We start from the raw sequence: 18093 nt of genomic DNA, 5'->3' as shown, positions 1-18093 counted from the left end.
TGGGCTCAAACTCTTGAGCGAATCGCCTAGACGGAAAATTCCGCATAATGATACCAATCTCTTGCAACCCTAATCCGATTGGTACGCCTGCCTCCCACCTTCATCCATCGGAAGCATTTCCGTGTAGGCATGCCACGCCGTTGTCTGTAAATCCGCCAACGGTGGCTCCGAGTTCTTTACACCGAGCAATGTGCTTCCTTCGAGCACCCAACTCCCCCAACAGCATCAATCCCATCCCTGCAGTTTCTGTGGCCGTCACTTCTGACGCGTGAGTGCTCTAGTGCGGTGTGTGCTGGTTGCTGACGACGTCTTGCCAATTCCTGCTCCAATTCCTGCTCCAACTCCTGCTCCAATTCCTGCTTGCAATTCCCTACTCCAATTCCTGCTACAGCCATTGCTGCCAATTCCTCTGCCCTTGTACGAGATCTCTTTAAGTAGTGGCTCCACCATCTCGATCTCGCTCTCGGGACTTCAACTTAAAAGCAGTGTCCCTCGGAAAGCAATATTTGTTTCTCGTCTTATTCCTGAGGCTTACAACGGAGGATGTTAAAACAACATCTTGCCGCTAAAATTAACACTTCGCCTGTTGATATATGTTGTGACTAAATTACATTTAAACATAAGCGCAACATATCATCCTTTAAAATTCTTCTCCCTGATTCTTTACTATCCTGTTCTCTAGAACCGTCAATATGGCCTGAGCATACACAATTGTGCATGAGTTCCTTCTCAAAGATTCGAACTCGAATCCAAGAATTACCGAACATGCTCCAAAAAACTGATGTACTAATTTTTCCATGCACTATCAGAACGTTCGCAGTTTGCTGGAAAGTTGCGTCAAATTCATACTAATAGCGCGTTCTTTGATTTCGATGCCATCGCGTTTACCGAAAACCTGGCTTAAACTCCTCTGTCAATGATCACGAAATTTTCATTGATAGTTACAACTATTTATAGAATGGACCGCCCATCTTTTGCAGTGGGTTCTGATTGCAGTTAAAATCTGTTTTCTCATCTGAGTTATTCCCATCTCAATAACATTCATGGAATTGAATTTGTTGCAGTCAAAGTTCGTTTGGCTCCTGCATTTTTCTAGTTAACCTGCTCTTACATTCCTCCCAGGTCTGATGCTGAGCTTTACTTACACCACCTTTCAGCAATTAATAATGTTGTTTCTACATTAGGGTGCAAATGATCGAATTATTGTCATGGGGGACTTTAACCTCTCATTTCTTTCTTGGCTGCCTTGTAATGACGCTAACCTGTTGTTTCCCAATTGCCATAATGACTTTATCAATGGGCTAACGGATATTTCCCTTGTCCAAATTAATGCCCGTTAAAAACATTAGGACAGACTTCTTGACCTCGTTTTTGTTAACGATGGTTCTCTTGCTTACTTATATATCTAGAAGCAAAGCCCAATAATCTCTCCGCTGAAGATCTTACCATCCAACTTTGTTGATATCACTGGAGTGTACACAATCTGGAGGTGCTGACAGTTCCATGGCTCCTTGTCACATAAAGTGTTTTCGCAAAACAAACTTTATTGATTTAGATCTACATCTCTCGCGTGTTGATTGTCGTTTTCTTTATTCATTACCGAACATAGATGCAACTGTTAACTCGTTTTATAGTTTCTATTTACTCCGCCCTTAATACGTTTTGTTCCAGATATCACTGTACCTGTATCGTCCAAGCCTCCCTGGTTCTCCAAGTATTTGTCATACTTAAAAAATAATAAATCCCGGCTCTATAAAAAGGTGCCAGAAGTCGGGCTCCACGTTGGCCTTAGCTCTATATCTCCTCCGCTCGCTCTCTGTTCCTTGCCGTCAATAGCCAGTGTTATAAATCATTACCTTTCACCAATGTAGTAGTAACTTTCGTAGTGATCCTAAAAAAATTCTATTCGTTTCGTTAATTCCTAAGCGCAAGTCAAACGTTTTTTCCTCCGTCTCTTCATTACCAGAACAAAACAGAAAGCTTCTGCTGTTGGTATTGCAAATTTATTCGCTAACTTTTCCAAACAACGTACTCGTCTCATATTTACAACGCATTCCACTCCGGTATCCGTACCAGCTACCTCAAAGCTAACAGCATTTTTCTGCCCTTTTTCGAGGAAAAGCGTTGTTCTGGAAGGTTTGTCATCTATGGACATATCGTTTTCTGCGGGTCCAGAAAAAAGTTACCAAAGTTGCATCTTAAAAACACTGTGCCCAGTCCCTTTGCAAACCCTTGACCTTTCTCTTCAACCTCTCCTTGGAACAGTCTTGTCTCCCAGTAATTTGGAATGAGTCCTACATTCATTCCGCTTCACAAAAAAGGTTCAAGATCAAACATTGAAAACTATCGTGGTATCGCAAAGCTTTCCGCCATCCCGAAGCTTCTTGAGTTCCTGTCACCCGGCAACTGCAACATCTTTGTTGCAGCTTGATATCTCCGTCGCAACACGGTTTTTTTCAGACATCGATTCAACATCGACTAACCTTCTTGAGTTTTCTAACCTAATCCACCGTGGTTTTCAAAATTGGTTTGCAGACGGATGTAGTTTTTACGGACTTCAGCAAGGCAATCGATTCTGTGAACCATGCTCTGCTTATCAAAAGCCCTCTTTATTAGGGTTCCCAACGAATCTTCTAGATTGGATTTTGTCCTATCTCTCTAAACAGTATTCAACGTGTTTTGTTTTCTAACGTGTTGTCAAATACTGTTAATGTTACTTCAGGTGTGCCACAGGAAGTCATTCTGGGCCCGCTTCTGTTTATTTTATTTGTGAACGACCTTCCTCAAGTTATAACATACTCTACTACACTAATGTATGCTGATGATGTCAAAATCTGTCTTTCTTACTCTGATTGGTATTTGCACACACGCCTTCAACTTGATCTAAGTGAACTACTATTGTGGTGTTCAACTAATCTTCTTTTTCTGAACCTTTCCCAAATGCAAACTTATGACATTTTTACCGTCGCGCTCCTCATTTTGTCTCATATGTTCTTAGGAAATCATGTCCTTGAGCGAATTTCCGAGTTCAAATGACCTCGGAGTCCTTTTTGATCATAAGATGTGTTTCAACACCCATATAGCTGCAACTGTAAATAAAGCTAAGGGTGTTTTAGCGTTCATCAAGCGTTGGTCCAAGGAGTTTGACGACCCGTACGTTACGAAACAACTGTACATCTCGTTAGTACGTCCTATATTGAGTATTGTTCTTGTGTGTGGAGCCCGCAGTATAAAGAGCAGCAGGCTGTTATTGAATTCGTGCAAAAGCAATTTTTAATTTTTGCCCTTCGTAACTTTAACTGGGACTCGGGTAGAATCTTGCCACCCTACCGGTCTAGGCTAAATCTTATTGACCTGGCCGTCGTTGTACCATCCGCAGAATATGCAATGGCGTAATGTTCGTGCACAAGCTCCTTCTGTGGGACTGTTGACTCCCAAACTCTCTTGGGTCAGATTGACTTGGCCGTTCCATCCAGACCTACCCGTACTTTTAGGCCTATCCGTCTACCCATATGTAGGTCTAATTATGCTGATCATGAACCTTTAGGTTTTATGCCATAATTATAACTCCCTCTGTCAAACCCTATCCCCTGAACTGTCTCTTAAACTAATTGCATGCAATATTTATAATCATTTAAATTTAGCTAACTTTTAACTTATCCTTTTTCCGCCTTTAGTAACGAAGTACCATTATTAACAGATAATTGTTAATTTAATAAATAAATAAATATGCTCGTTCCTCGGGCTGCTCTTCAGCTTTTCAAAGGAAAATTGACCAGTCTTTCAGTGGGCGATTAGCACCAAGACCAGCCCAGAAGATATACGAAAAGGTTTCTGTGCTTACAGACAGAATAAGCGGTTCAAAGTGCCTCGAAGCGGTACAGACTGCACTAGCATCACCGATCAGTGATCAATGGTCACTTGCTGATAGAAAACTCCATTTGCGACCGAATCTTAATCTCTAATGACTGGGATCTGGTACTCAGGAATCGCAGTAGAATATGTGCATCCACAGCTACCCCGCAGTACCGGCTGAAGCAAGTATTTTGGGTGCTCTTCACTAGCCTAGACGCTAGGGATCGTGGACCGGACCGGACCGGAATCAGACCGAATCGAATCGAAACGAGAACCGCGAAGCCACGCTGCCTTGGTCTTCACTGGCAAAAATGGCTAGATGCAAACTGATTTAGCGGAAAGCTTTGCAGGAGTTTCAATAGCATAGAAACAGAAAAAGAAATGCGATTTATTTGCTAAACCAGGTTGGCAAATAAGCTGCCAGGGGAATGGAATGGAACGGATGGGATGGCATGGGATGGCATGGCATTGGGTGGGATAGAGAGCGAGTGGAGCCAAGTGGACTAACAAGAAGCGGCCAGGCGGCCAAGCGACCAAGCGACCAAGCGGCCAAGCAACCATCGGCCTGGCAACTCGTTTGTCCAGAAACCGAGAAGCAATAGAAGCAACATAAGAGGAAGAAGCCGCAAATTGCCACGCGTTGGGGGTGGGAGCAATAGAGCGATAGAGCGGTGGCACGATGGGATGGTTTACTGCAACTGCAGTTCGGTTTCCAGTTGCGCCACGACGCGTGCCTTTCCTCCTTTTCCATCTTTCACTCTTTCCCTGCGGCTCAGCGGTTTGCTGCTCCACCAAAAGCACAGACAACATAGCGTTTCGGACTCCTACGCAATTCAGAATGAATCTAGGAGAAATGTGAAGGAATCTCTGCTCTAGTCCAATCAAGGCCCCAGTTCACTGAACTCAATCCCCGAATGAATGAGGACTTGTTGAATTCCCAGATAATTCAGCTAATCAGTTGACTGCCTTGTAAACTCTGTTCCAGAGTCTCTGATTGCCTCACCGAACGAGACCTTGCCCAACGAGAAGCAGCCGCACAAAAGAATGAATCGATCGTATGTGAGTCAATAGCCATTGACTGCTGGAGATTTGGTCACATCACAGCTGCTGATATGCCAACAAAAGCACAAATTTAAATTTGATTAAAATCAACTTAGATTGATTGCAGCACAAACAGAAACAGAAACCCCAAGCGGATTCCCAAGAGACCATCCATGGTATCCAAAGAAAAGCTTTGTTGTAGAAATAGATGTGGAAAAAATGAGTGAAAAGTAGTAATCATCAATCACTGGAGGGAGGCTAAAGATGCTAACAAGTTAGTGTGATATCCTCTGCTTTTATAGTTTTAATAGATAGAGTTTGAAAGACTAGAGGAGGAGTCCTCTGGTTAGTTCCTAGAACCGACTTACCTTCAGGACAATCGATAGGCTGCAGGCCGTCGCCGATTCGGAGAAGACGCTGTCGTGTGACTGCGAAAGAGTCTCACGAGAGAAGTCCCTGTGAAACGAGAGGTGGGAACGGTCTTAGACACACTCGGATCTAATCGGTGGGATGGACCACTCACCCGTCGACGTCCAAGAGACGGCCCTCGCTGAGACTGCGCTGGCTGTCGGAGATGTCGGCGGCCCCATCGCCGCCCCCCGTGCTAGCGTTGCCCTCCCGCTCCCCCCCCAGTTCCTGCGTGGAGTCGCCGACGCTGCGCAGGTGTCGCTGCTGGTGCCGCTGCTCCGAGAAGTAGCTGCTGCGGCTCAGGCTGCGCGTCTCGGGGAAGACGGCCACGCCCAGCTGACGCTGGCGCTGTGTCTGGTACATGGCGTCCGCCGGGAAATCCTGCTGCTGCTGCTGTTGCTGTTGCTGCTGTTCGGAGTTGTGCTGCGCCTGTTTGCTGGCCCTTTTCTTGCCCAGGAGCACGCTCAGCAGCTCATCGCGGTGCAAGCCGTAGGACTTGGACTTGGGCAGCGACTGCGTCTGGTAGCTCTCGCCCAGCGACTGCTGGTTCAGCGGGGAGCCCGGCGAGGAGGCGGCGGCCGAGGAGGCGGGTGACGCGCTAACACTGCGCAGATTCTTCTCGCTGGAGCTGCTGGCCGGCGGCGGCAAGGTGTTGCAGAGCCAGGTCTAGGTCCAGGTCCGGGTCCGGGTCTAGGTGCTGGAGACGGGCTGTCCGCAGAGCTGTTGATGGTGCGACGCCGAAAGATGCGGCGCAGATTACGCAGCGGATCGAAACGCCGACGCTTCTGCTGCTGCTGCAGTTGTTGCTCTGGAAGGATAAAGGCCCAGGATCAGACATAAATTTTGACGCATAAACATGTTTATTTTTTGTTTGGAAACTACTTTTATACGGAATAAAGAGACATATGGCATAGGGCTTGCTGTGAATAGTTATCCATCCGCATACCCCTAGAGCATAGATCAAAATTCTGGCGTACATTCAAAAATGTCATGGAACCAAATCCAATTTGAAAAGTTCATACATTGGCTAGAGAAATGCAGCCCTTCAAAGTCAGATGTTCGATCAGCTGTTGGTGCGAGTGGTGCTAAAAGGCGGGAAACTTGTTCTTGACTTTGAGAGCTTGTAAGTTTCGTAAATTCTATAAAAAATGGGTACTTGAATGGCACACAGAAAGCCACGGGTATGTAGAATGTCTTAAGAAACCAAACGATCTTGTTCCTATTTGTGGGTTTTGTTTTTGGGCGTATTTGTTTGGGGCTTTGCCATCCAAAATTGAAGAAAACTCTAACAATTTGCCTTTAATTTGGAGCCATCTTGTAACCATCTTGTGCCACCCTGTCACCCACTGTTATTCTTTTACGGGTATAGGTTTTCAGGTTAGGCTGAATTTGGCTCAATATTTGGATTGATATCAAAAGAAATGATGGATATTTAAGCAACTGAAGAGCAGAGAAGAACGATTAAGTAAGGAGCTTGCCAAAATGCGGTAGAAATATGAGCAGTTTAGGGAGAGGAGGCTCTGAATCAACAACGAAGAAAGTAAATAACTAAATAAATGCCTGTTATTTATCCCGAATTCCGATTCTTGGTAGTAGCTCCTCCAGCACTTGGGAACACTTCCGATGAGATAAGCGGTAAGAATCATGATTCCGATTTCCATCCTACTTCCTCAGTTACTCACAGCCCGGAGACCATGACCATCCATCGATTGCTAATAGAATCTTTCTCAGGGTAGGAGCCAAAGAAAACGTAGCGGAAAGGCGGAGCGATACGAAATAAACAATAAATGAGCGAGAACGAAGCGAATCGAAAAACATGCCCATAATAGGCAAAAATTTGAGGGCCTTCAATTGGAACTCCCAAATCAGCGAAAAAAGGGGAAGGCGAGGGTGACAGGTGGAAAAACGTGACAGATATAGATAGATAGATAGTGCACGCACACTGAGAGAAATGATTATGAATAATCTTCAATCCAGCACCACGTGCACAGAAAAGTAGGGACCATTTATGACCAGAAATCCATATTTATATATATCTATATATATAGATTTATATAGAACCTCTTGGACGCCATTCCAGAGACGTAATAAGCCAGAATCGTAAAATATAATCAATTGAAGTGGAATTGCTGGGTCGCCCGTCGTCTTCTATTTAACAATTGTTTATTTCATTTCGATAGGGCGATAATATGGTGAGAGAGAGGGAGACAGAGAGTGGCTGCAGGTAGATTCCTTATCGATCGATATGGAATGTTGAATGTGGAATACATATGTAGCTACACGATACCAAACTCAGTGCAGAACATCTCTTGATTGTAGCCGGGCATTGCTGGGTCGCCCGTCGTCTTCTATTTAACAATTGTTTATTTCATTTCGATAGGGCGATAATATGGTGAGAGAGAGGGAGACAGAGAGTGGCTGCAGGTAGATTCCTTATCGATCGATATGGAATGTTGAATGTGGAATACATATGTAGCTACACGATACCAAACTCAGTGCAGAACATCTCTTGATTGTAGCCGGGCATTCGGTGGTTTCCAAGCCATCTAGTAGCTCCCTTTCTCTGGAGAGATCATCCTCATCTCCAGGAGTTCCGGGAACTCCACAAGTGATTCACTCTGCAAGGCATTGCATTCATGGATGTGTGTTATGTGTCATGCCGTCGAAGAAAGTTTACTAAACACAGACCAGACCAGAAAAAAAGTGTACGTGAAGAGAACCCAACTCTCAACAGAACGGAAGCCACTATATACGAGTATGTATATGCATATTGATTTCTAAAATACTGAAGACAACGTTGCGATTGGACCTTCTCCCAATGTGCCGCCTAATCAAAGTGTTCGGGGTCTGCCTATTCGCATGCCGGTCACGTTTTGGGGGCACGCGAACACGGCCAGATAGTACATACAAAGGTATACGGATTATTTGCCCGATGCTGACGATTAGTTCCAGCCGCCCAAGTCGAGGAGCAGGCGAAGGGCACTTGCGCGTCATTCTATTTATTACCTTTTGGGGGTGCCTCGGTCTCGCCTCCTCTGGAAATTGATGGGGACCTGCTGCTAATGGAATTTTAACCGCCAAACAGGGGGTAGGGCAGGGGTACGAGTACGAGTACGAGTACCTCCTTCTGACAAGTGACAATCGCGTATTTATAGAATGCTAATTGGGTCAGCGAAGGCGAACCCTTCTGGGACTGAGAGCGGCCTTAATATGGAAGGCCCTTGCAAATTTACGAAGGAAAAAGGGGCAGACCCCTGTATTTTATTACTTCTAATCCATCTAAAGTCCATTGAGCAAGATCTGTTTTTGCTTGGGTTCCCGTTTGGCTGTTTTCGCTTTTTCGCGTGCTGTCATCGGTTGGAGTTCCGCGAATGTGGGCGAAACTGTTTGCTTGCGTCTTTGTCTCCGCCATGTCATTGTCAGATTTTGTAATACATCAAATAGACTCAAGTCTTTCAATTTGGCAACATGATGCACTGCGATAATGAATGATTTCGATTGTCTCTAAACTCCCCGAGTGCCCACTGTACCCGGGGCGGAGTGCGTGGGCCGCGGGAGTGTTGCCTCCGACAGTTTCACTGACACCAATTCCTACTCGAAACCATTCGATTCTCGATGTGCGATTCCAAAAAGGTTCGGTGCGGCGTGTGGGTTCATTTATTAATTAATCATTGGCAAACTGTTGCCACACCACACAACGCCACAACATCATGATAAATGCAAATCCGCTGCAGTAATTGGCGAGTTTTGTAAGCCACCACCAGGCACCAGTACGAGTATGTGAGCGGATGTGGGCATTGCCAGTCTTCGGCTTGGGGAAGGTCAAGTGAGCCAGAGTCGCGCTGCGCCACGTCCAGTCGAGTGGAATTAGAATAGTGAGCCCCAAGCCAGGGGAGGCGAGCACGGAGGCCCCGAGAGTTGCACTTTTCCACGACTGTTCTTATGAGCGAGCAGGTCTTGAGCCCTTCAGACGCTGAATATATTCTGTAGGCCCGTAAGCCGCTACAAGGCAAGCTTCTAGAATTGGATATTCTTTCCATGGATTAGCCGAGGCCTAGCCTTGGGTCTGGGCCAGTGAAAAGGGTACAGGACTACGTGGGTGCCTGCAACGCTTTTCCAAATAGAAAATGATGTCAAAACAAATATCACTCACGTTTCGCAGATAGCGTATATCAATTGATACCATTATTTACTTTATATTTGAGCCATTGTTCAGGGCAAACGTTGTATTGTGTGGAAGAAGCCACCAATTAGTACAGAAATCTACCATCCGGCAGCTCCTACCAGCCGCCAATGAAGCACAAATCGGAAAAGAGACTTTGAACTACACGAAGAACAGAGATGATAACCAATATCAAGTATAGGGAATTGGGCTTTTGAAGAGAACAGAGATGATAACCATGCACCATTCTATCCCGAACGAAGAGTTCTCTAATCTGGCTGTGGAAATAGTCCCAGAAGGAGTATGACCGTAGACTCCCTCTCTATTCCAATCTATCGATTGTCTTATCCCAGACCTTGTTTATATAACAATGGGTCTGATAAGGAAGCAGCGAGTCGGCTCTCTGCCAATCTGCATGTTGTTTTAATCGCCAAAAGCCCAAAGACGTTGACTGCCATCGGTCGGGAGCGTGCTGAATGGCCGGCACGCCGGTCCGCCCGGGCCAAACAAATCACACCAACAATCGACGCTCTGCGAGACGCACGAAATTGGTTACACAACTCTTGGCACTCGGCACTTCAATTAGAGGCGTCTGGCCGTTGCCGTTGCCGCTGCCTCAATTAGGGCCTGCACAGTACGGGGATTGAACCCGAAAAATCATCGTCGCTTGATAAGCCCCTCTGACTCGGCCCAAAATTTATATAATATCGCTCTAAGGTGGCATATAGTATATATTATGATTGTTTACAGTCGAAATGCATGGAATTTTTCTATCCCCAAAAAAACAATACACGCAATAAACAATAAACAATACATTTTATTACCTGTTTAAATAAATGAATTCCGAAAATAGCCGCAGATGTTCTGTTCAATTGAGAAATTCCCCGCGATGTTTACTCTACTGATTGTTGCTCCTTGTAAACAAGCCCCCCAGTCCCCAACTCCACTTCACACTTGAAAAATTCACTTTAGAGAACCACAAAAATGCACTCTACTTAATGACTCCGCGATGTGCCAGGTATTTGTTGGTGCTTGGCCGATAATATTGATTACAAATTATGCGGATTTAATAACGGATGGAACGAACAGCGGTTGAGTTTTTCAATTCGATTCCACTTCGATGGCAGGGTAGCGAGGGTATCAGCGACTGCGATAGCGACAGCGACGACAATTCAATTAGTGCAATAACCGGCGTACGAAATCGTTTCAACTGTACAGGTGGAGCGGAGCGCACAGAATGAATTGAATCAATGGGAAGGCGGCGACTGCCGTCGCACGGAACACAGAAATCGAAATCGAAATCCACGAAAACGAAGCGAACGAAACCCCAGCCGAGGCGAACTCAAATCAAATTAAACACTGAACTCAACTGAACCGAACCGAAGAGAGCCCCAAGCGAACAACAACAGTCATCGACAGCGTCGCGTCGCATGTCTTGGCCTATTGGCTGTGTCGCACTCTTAGCCAGATTGGCAAATCGGGCTGATTTGGCGCTCTTTGCGGCCTGCCTGCCTGTCAGGGGCCAAGCCAACCCAAGACCCTGCACAATGGGCAGCAGCCGAAGAGATCCAGCATACAGCATACATTCAATTTATGGGTTTCAAAAGTGTAGTACGACCCGCTGTCTGGGTGGATCGTGATCTCACCCACTGTGCAGCGACCAGGTATTTATGCACACAAATATATGCTGAAATGTACACATTGTTATTGCTGATGGAAATTGTTGTTGCTATTGGTGTTGTCATAACAACAGAAACACTTCGGGTGGCCCCAAAATGAAGTGAAATCCCATTCCATGCCTGTTCTTATTTGCATTCCCATTTCACCGCGGAATAGAACAGAACATTTTTGGTCGATTCTCGCTTTGCGGAGAAAGTCGTCGGCGATAATTAGCACGTGGGGTTTGTACGAGTATTACCCACAATTATATAAACATTATCCAGTTATTCGGCTGGCCCAAGCCCCAAACTAGAGGACAAACAAAGCGCGTATTTCGCGCTCATTGTATCTGCATCTGCAGCTGTATTCGTATTCGTATCTCTGGTGGTGGTGCGGTACCCAAAGCCATAAGCCCCATCTAATTATTACAAATCTGACCTTACAGGGCTTTTCCGAACATCTCTTCCAACAATTCCCACTCGACTGAGCCCGGACTGTGCTCGCTTTGTACATTGATGTGTGAAATGAAATGAAATGAATCCCTAAACTATATGCTTCCATTCCTGTATCACTATCATCCCTTGAGTCGAGATTAAAGCCTACCCCAACAAGTATTTGATATCCATGCCACCCCAGGAGTTCCTGCAGCAGCCACCTTTGGGGATGTCAGTCTGTTTGTAGTGGGGCGGATCGAAGCTCAACTCTCCCACAACGCAATTGATGTAGCCGTCATAAGAAATGAAAACCGTTATGTTTCGTGGTATATATATAATTATGTGTGTGTGTATTTGGTTGGACGGTCGCGCGGTAGATCCGCCGTCTGAAGCGGGGGTGAAATCGTAACTGCTTAACTCTATGCCTTATGGTGCTTTTTCTGCCGTGAGCGCCGTGTGGATCGTGGATTGTGGATCCGAGCGCCCCTCCGAGCGCGCGAGAGCGAGTTGGGACCGGGGCGCACGGAGTTGGCACAGTCCGCGGAAATTGTTTACGGCTGGCCTGAACATCCTCCCCCCCCCTTGCAGGATTGCAAAGTATAATGGGGTGGCCTATGGCTAAGCGTACGCCCCGGACCCGATTCATCCAAAAAAGGCGCTCTGGACTTGACAAGGACGTCGACTCAGTGTCGCTCCACGGTCGGATAGGCGTGAGGATGAGCAAAACGGGGGTTGCTCTTGAGGAATCTGCGGGGAGACGAGTGTGTCGTTCGTCGTGAGCCGATATAGATGGCGACGGTACAGTCGCGGCTGAGCGGGCTGGACGACGAGGGCGGCGTTTTGCATGGTTCGATTTAGATGGCGACGATGCTCCCGAGGCTGAGCGGGCCGGACGACGAGACGTGGGTACGTGGAGTAGCGTGTGGTTGTTTTTGCCGGAGTGTTGGTGAGCCAGGCAGTTCCCGCAATACTGGTTGATAAGGACAGCTCGGAGTTTCTCTTCGGGACTCAGGAGAAGAAATTGGTGGTAGGTCCGTAGCGGATGGACTCCTTGGCAGATTCGACAACGGTAGGAGCCAATTTCCCGAGCACGTCGGTTCTCCCTGGTGCGGTTGGCGCGGGACGTGGGGCCATATCTGGGTGCGGAGAACTTCGAGTTCAGGCTTGAATTCGGTCCGGAGCGTAGAGCTTTCATACAGTGCATATTTTGGAAATATTTCCGTCGGTCAGGAGACCGTTCGAGAACTTCTGCGGAGGGAGCTGGAAGGAAATTGCTGTCGTAAAAAGACCCCGAGTCTTCTACCAGTGTGATAGGTCGTCTGGAAATTTTGACTCGAGAACGTTGAGATTTGATTCATCACCTGAGGCACTGGACCTGTGAGTACCCAGCCGAAAATGGTCTCCTGCCCGAGCAGAGAGCCACAGATGTTGGTCAATGAGCCACTTAACTGAATGGACGGAAGGATATTCGCGGCCAATTCCGGAATAACGTAGGCTGTGGCATTTAGTTGTAAGCCCGGCTTAGTCGGAGAACGGATGGAAAAACTGCAGAGCTTCTTTGACTGAGCGGATACGGCATTATTTAGGCCGGAGATCTGTGCCTGGATACGTTGGAATGGCAATTTGATCATGTCCACAAGACGTTCTGTAATGAACGTCGCCTCTGAGCCAGAGTCGATCAGAGCGCGGGCGTGGAAAGTTTTTCCCAGGTGGCAAATATTAACGATGGCCGTGCCTAGGAGGACAGCACTCTTACCGGAGGCGAAATATGACTGAACGTTTGGCTGGGCTTCGGACGAACTTGGATTTTGTACGCTTGGTACTCGTAGATGTAGCTCAGGCCACGCTGAGGAATTTTGTGCCGTTGTGGAAATCGCCTCGCTGGAGTTTGCTGGATTGCTACGGTGCAGAAGCGTATGGTGCCGGTCTCCACAAATTATGCAATTGTGGGCGCTTTGGCATGCTCGTATCTATCTGGTGGCCCCTTGCAAAGCAGTTCAAACAAAGCTGCTTTTGCTTAATGTAGTCGGAGCGAGCGCGAGCATTTGAAGGAAGTAAGGGCAATCCCGGATTGGATGATACTCTTTGGAGCAGAGATCACACGTGCTCCTCGTTTGATTCACTGTGGTCTCGAACGAGTGGGCACTCCTAAGATAAGGACTTCCTTGAGACCGAAACGGATTGCTTCTCGAATTGTCTGCAGTGCGTATGCTCGCCCTGGAGTGGGCCTGAGTCTCCATGCCTGGATGGTCGTCCTCGTCACTTCGAGAGACAGGTACCGCTCCGCCAGGAACTTGTCCATGGCGTGCCAGGTGGGAATTTCGGACATGTGCGTCACGGATTGCTCCAAAGCTCTAAGGTCATCTTTGGCAGCTTAGCGGAAATGAGGTACACTAAAACTCCGTCAGCGAAAACGCTGTCTGTGGAGACCTCGGAATGGGTGAGTGTCGTGAGGCACTTGTGGACGGCCCTCTGGAGCTCTTTTAGCGCTGCTGCTGACTCGGTACGGGTTTGGGGCAGACTGAAAAGGATCTTCAGCTGGGCATTGAGTATCAGCCTCCTGTTTTGGAAACGCTCACGGAGGGCGTTCCATGCGGACGCGAAACCCTCGTTCGTAAGTGGAGCTGTGCCACTATGTCGTGGGCTTCACCGCTGGTCTTTTTGTTGAGGTGGAACAGTTTTTCCACTGGAGCCAACCTTGGGTTTTTCTATGTAGATGGCGGTGAACAGGTCTCGGAACGTGGGCCACTGCTGGTAGTCCCCACTGAAAACTTCAGTGTCACATGGAGGGAGGCGGCAACCGCCGGAAGTCGGCACTTGAACGGCCAGTTGCGGCGTGTGAGGGACAGTCGGGGGCTCGAGCTGATCGTTCAGTTCGGCCAGGCATTGCGCGTAGACCGCGTAGCAGTCATCGTACATCTCTTGGACATAAGCTACACCCTCTGGATCCTCTTCCGCCATCGTCACCGAACAGGCCGCGAACTCCGCGTCCACCTTTGCCACAGGCTTCGGAGTTGTTCTCGATGGACTTGGGAGAGCGAGCGGGTTGGTGTGCTAGCATCTGGAGCGCTGAGCTTCTGGTCGAAGCGGGGCAGTCTGATTGCAGCCAAGGCAAACTTAGACTGTGCGGAACTTGCGGCCATAGTGCTAGGAGCCGTGCGAGGGACTCCCGAGGGGAGCAAAAAATCCTCGAAGGCATGTGGTGCGTGAGCCCTGGACGTGGTCGGAACTCGCTCAGCTGGGGCCGGACGGGAAGATGTGGGCGTAGTGACTGAGCCGTTGGAGCTGGGTGGATGGGTCAAACTCAGCGAACTCACCCGCTTAAACTTCTTGCGAGATTTCTTCTCAACAGTGGGCATGTTTGCTGATGGATGGCGGAAATGGCGACGTGGAAGTTCAGAACTACGAACCGTGGATATGTGGTTTTGGTGGAATTTATTGCGAGTATTTAAATTATGGAAATAGTACACCGTGGCCGGAATATATAGATATAAATACTACGATTGAACTACGGTTAAAAACAATATACTCTCGAAATGCAGGGTAGCGCGTCACTTGGCGTTCCGTTACGGTCAAGCGCGGGCACCGAAAAATATTCTCCCAACAACTACAACGCAGGCAAACGGTGGAGAAGCGAAAGCGAAAAGAAAAACGAAAAGAATGCACCGCTGCTGCTGCTTGTATGTGTGTATGTATGGCTGTAAGTGCTATGTACCGCGGCTTGGGTTGAAGAGATGTCAAACAACGGGTAAAACAGTGGATAACCGTTTTATATACAATATGTATGTATATTATATATGTACATAGATGTGCAAGAATATGCTAATTTAAAATGCGTACGTATAGATATGTAAGATAAATACATACATGTACATATGTGCAGTATGTATGGATCGTAATTTTGTTGGTAGTATAATTAGTTAAATAAGGAGGCGCAGTGATTTGTTATTTTTATTTCCTTATAAAACCGACAAACTATGGAACGTTGAGCATGCACGGAATAAACCACAAAAATAATTGCAAGAATATGCCTTTATGTTTGTTGCCAGCCGCTTGGATTGCGTTGCGATGTGTACATACATGTACATATGTATGTATGTTAGCAACGAAAGCTCAGCTGGTAGCTGGGAGAGGTAAGAATGTTATTTACACTGGATCGGAAGCTGAACGCAGGAGTTAGCTCGGATCAAATTAAACCTTTGGAGAAGTAGGAAGCCACAACCGTTGGCAGAACGAAGTATGGTTTAATTTGGAGCTAGAGCGAGAAATAAATACATATGTACATATGCCACGGGAACTCGGACTGGGATGGAAAACTCGCACAAAATCACTGCACTGTTGTTAGGCACAATCGAAGAGTACTTATGCTTGAACTTGGAGCGATCCGCCGATGGCTGGCTGGGGTGAGCTTCTCCTTATGGGGAGGGCGAAGATCCGGCTCTAAGGACCAATGTTTGTAGTGGGGGCGGATCGAAGCTCAACTCTCCCACAACGCAATTGATGTAGCCGTCATAAGAAATGAAAACCGTTATGTTTCGTGGTATATATATAAATATGTGTGTGTGTATTTGGTTGGACGGTCGCGCGGTAGAATCGGCCGTCTGAAGCGGGGGTGAAATCGTAACTGCTTAACTCTATGCTTATGGTGCTTTTTCTGCCGTGAGCGCCGTGTGGATCGTGGATTGTGGATCCGAGCGCCCCTCCGAGCGCGCGCGAGAGCGAGTTGGGACCGGGGCGCACGGAGTTGGCACAGTGCGCGGAAATTGTTTACGGCTGGCCTGAACACAGTCAAAGCCATGCCAGAAGCCGCTGGGGAAACCATCAGATGAAGCAGAAAGCTCCACTACGGCAGGCAATTCCCAGTCGGTACCAAAGGCAATTTCATAATCCCACATTCCGTACTTGAATGATTTCGCATCTGTGTGCCATCGAATAAACAATAAGCCAATTAATCGAGCTTTTTCCAAGGATATGATGGAGCATGGGAGCAATTTGGTAACAAAACTCACCGGCATTTGCGGGCTCGAGGCCACCGTTTCCGGGGCTGGAGATGGGCGTGGAGGTGGCGGGCCCCCCATGTGACCTGCTGACGTTGCCCTCCGGCAGTGACAATGAACCATCGGCACTCGCATCTAACTCGAGCTCCAGCGGCGGCGAGTTTTCCTCACACACGACATCAGGCCGGAAGACATGCTGGAACGAAACAACAAAACAAAAGGGTTTTTTATGAGCTGAAATGTAACAAATATTTTGATGTTAGAGCTACTCCTTGGACTGGGATGGATGGTTCCGCGATGGTTCCCGTCACTCACTTGCCCCGACACCTCGCTAATGGATCGATCGTCCTAATGTCACAGCTCCTAACAGGAATGGCAAGGATGGTGGGGAAATTAAATGTCACATTGCAATCGCGATAAAAGCCAACCAAACTGACAGCAGTTCAGCGTGAGGAAAAGGTGAGAAGGTTACTCGACTTTTGCAGACTTTAAATTATTTTGCACTCATTTTGTCACTATTCTTTAACCACATCATAATTAATATGTGTGTGGGACCCACAACCCACTTGATCAATGAATCAACCAATAAATAAATGCCATGAGGCCCAGACCCAGACACAGACCCAAGCCCAGGCCCAAGAGCAAAATGCATTGTCCATTTGTGCAGTAAATTCGCTTAAAATTGAAATTGAAATGGAAGAGCCGCTGCAGCGGTGCAGGCCGGCGGCGGGCCAAAGGCATTTCAAGGAAAACTATTTTCAAATAAGAATTCGTCTTCGCTGCTGAACTCTGTGGCCTGCTGCCTGTTGACAACGTGGATGCGATGCCGCTGCTTTGGCTATTGTATTGTTCTGGCTTCTTTCGGCGCCAGTACGAATGAGGGCGGGACGTGAGTCATGGGGGTGAAGTGATTCACTCCAAGCTCGGGGATGCCGAATGATCACAGACGCTGTTATATGTACAGTATGTATGTTTATACGGGGTAATATTATTATTAATTTATGTGTATTTTCTCATTTCTTAACAATTCGAAGCACTGTTTACTTTTCCCCTGGCAATCGCAGAGATACAGATCCATCAATGGAAGCCACAGCCACGCCACAGCCAAGAGCCACTGTTTTCTTATATTTGTCAGCACTATCTATATAGAAACTATGGGCCCAAGGAACACACCAAAAATCCAAAATGCAGGTGCAATTTAAGTAGGTGTCATGCCTGTACTGTAATTTGAAACCCTTAAACCCATTTTTCGTAGCATACTTTCGGGCACCACATTTGTGTAGAATGCATGTAGAAATCACGTAAAATGTACATTTGAAGGCGGGGAAAGACTCGGAACAGTTGAGCCATTTTGAAGATGGGCTACATGATTTTTACACAACGAACGAAAGCGACCTTTTCCAATAGATATGGGGCTTTAGAATTTTTGAATGAAAATATATTTTTTCTTTTCGGAAAACATGTCCTTTTTTTATAGACCAGACCGCACCAGAAAGCCCTGAGAGCTAACCTAGTTAACGCAGTTAGCCTCGTTAGT

The 18093-nt window shown here is 47.1% G+C and overlaps 1 protein-coding gene across 2 annotated transcripts; it reads right to left on the bottom strand.

Moving 5' to 3' along the window:
• Positions 1-5171: 5171 nt before the first annotated feature.
• On the bottom strand, positions 5172-16718 carry LOC117194911. Of its 2 annotated transcripts, none has more exons than XM_033399377.1 (3): positions 16569-16718; positions 5420-6112; positions 5172-5352 (listed from the first exon to the last, which is right to left on the bottom strand). In XM_033399377.1, exons 2-3 carry the CDS (start codon positions 5665-5667, stop codon positions 5250-5252), a joined length of 351 nt encoding a protein of 116 aa, XP_033255268.1. In that variant the 5' UTR covers positions 5668-6112; positions 16569-16718; the 3' UTR covers positions 5172-5249. The 2 variants fall into 2 exon arrangements, with proteins under 2 accessions (XP_033255268.1, XP_033255267.1); XM_033399376.1 differs by lacking the exon at positions 16569-16718 and adding an exon at positions 10291-10608.
• Between the last annotated feature and the right edge of the window lie 1375 nt (positions 16719-18093).

The sequence above is a fragment of the Drosophila miranda genome (assembly GCF_003369915.1).
Source record: "Drosophila miranda strain MSH22 chromosome Y unlocalized genomic scaffold, D.miranda_PacBio2.1 Contig_Y4_pilon, whole genome shotgun sequence".
In the NCBI taxonomy this organism is placed as follows: Eukaryota; Metazoa; Arthropoda; class Insecta; order Diptera; family Drosophilidae; genus Drosophila; species Drosophila miranda.
The sequence above is the reverse complement of the archived record's forward strand: the minus strand, read 5'-3'. Positions and strand labels throughout refer to the sequence as shown.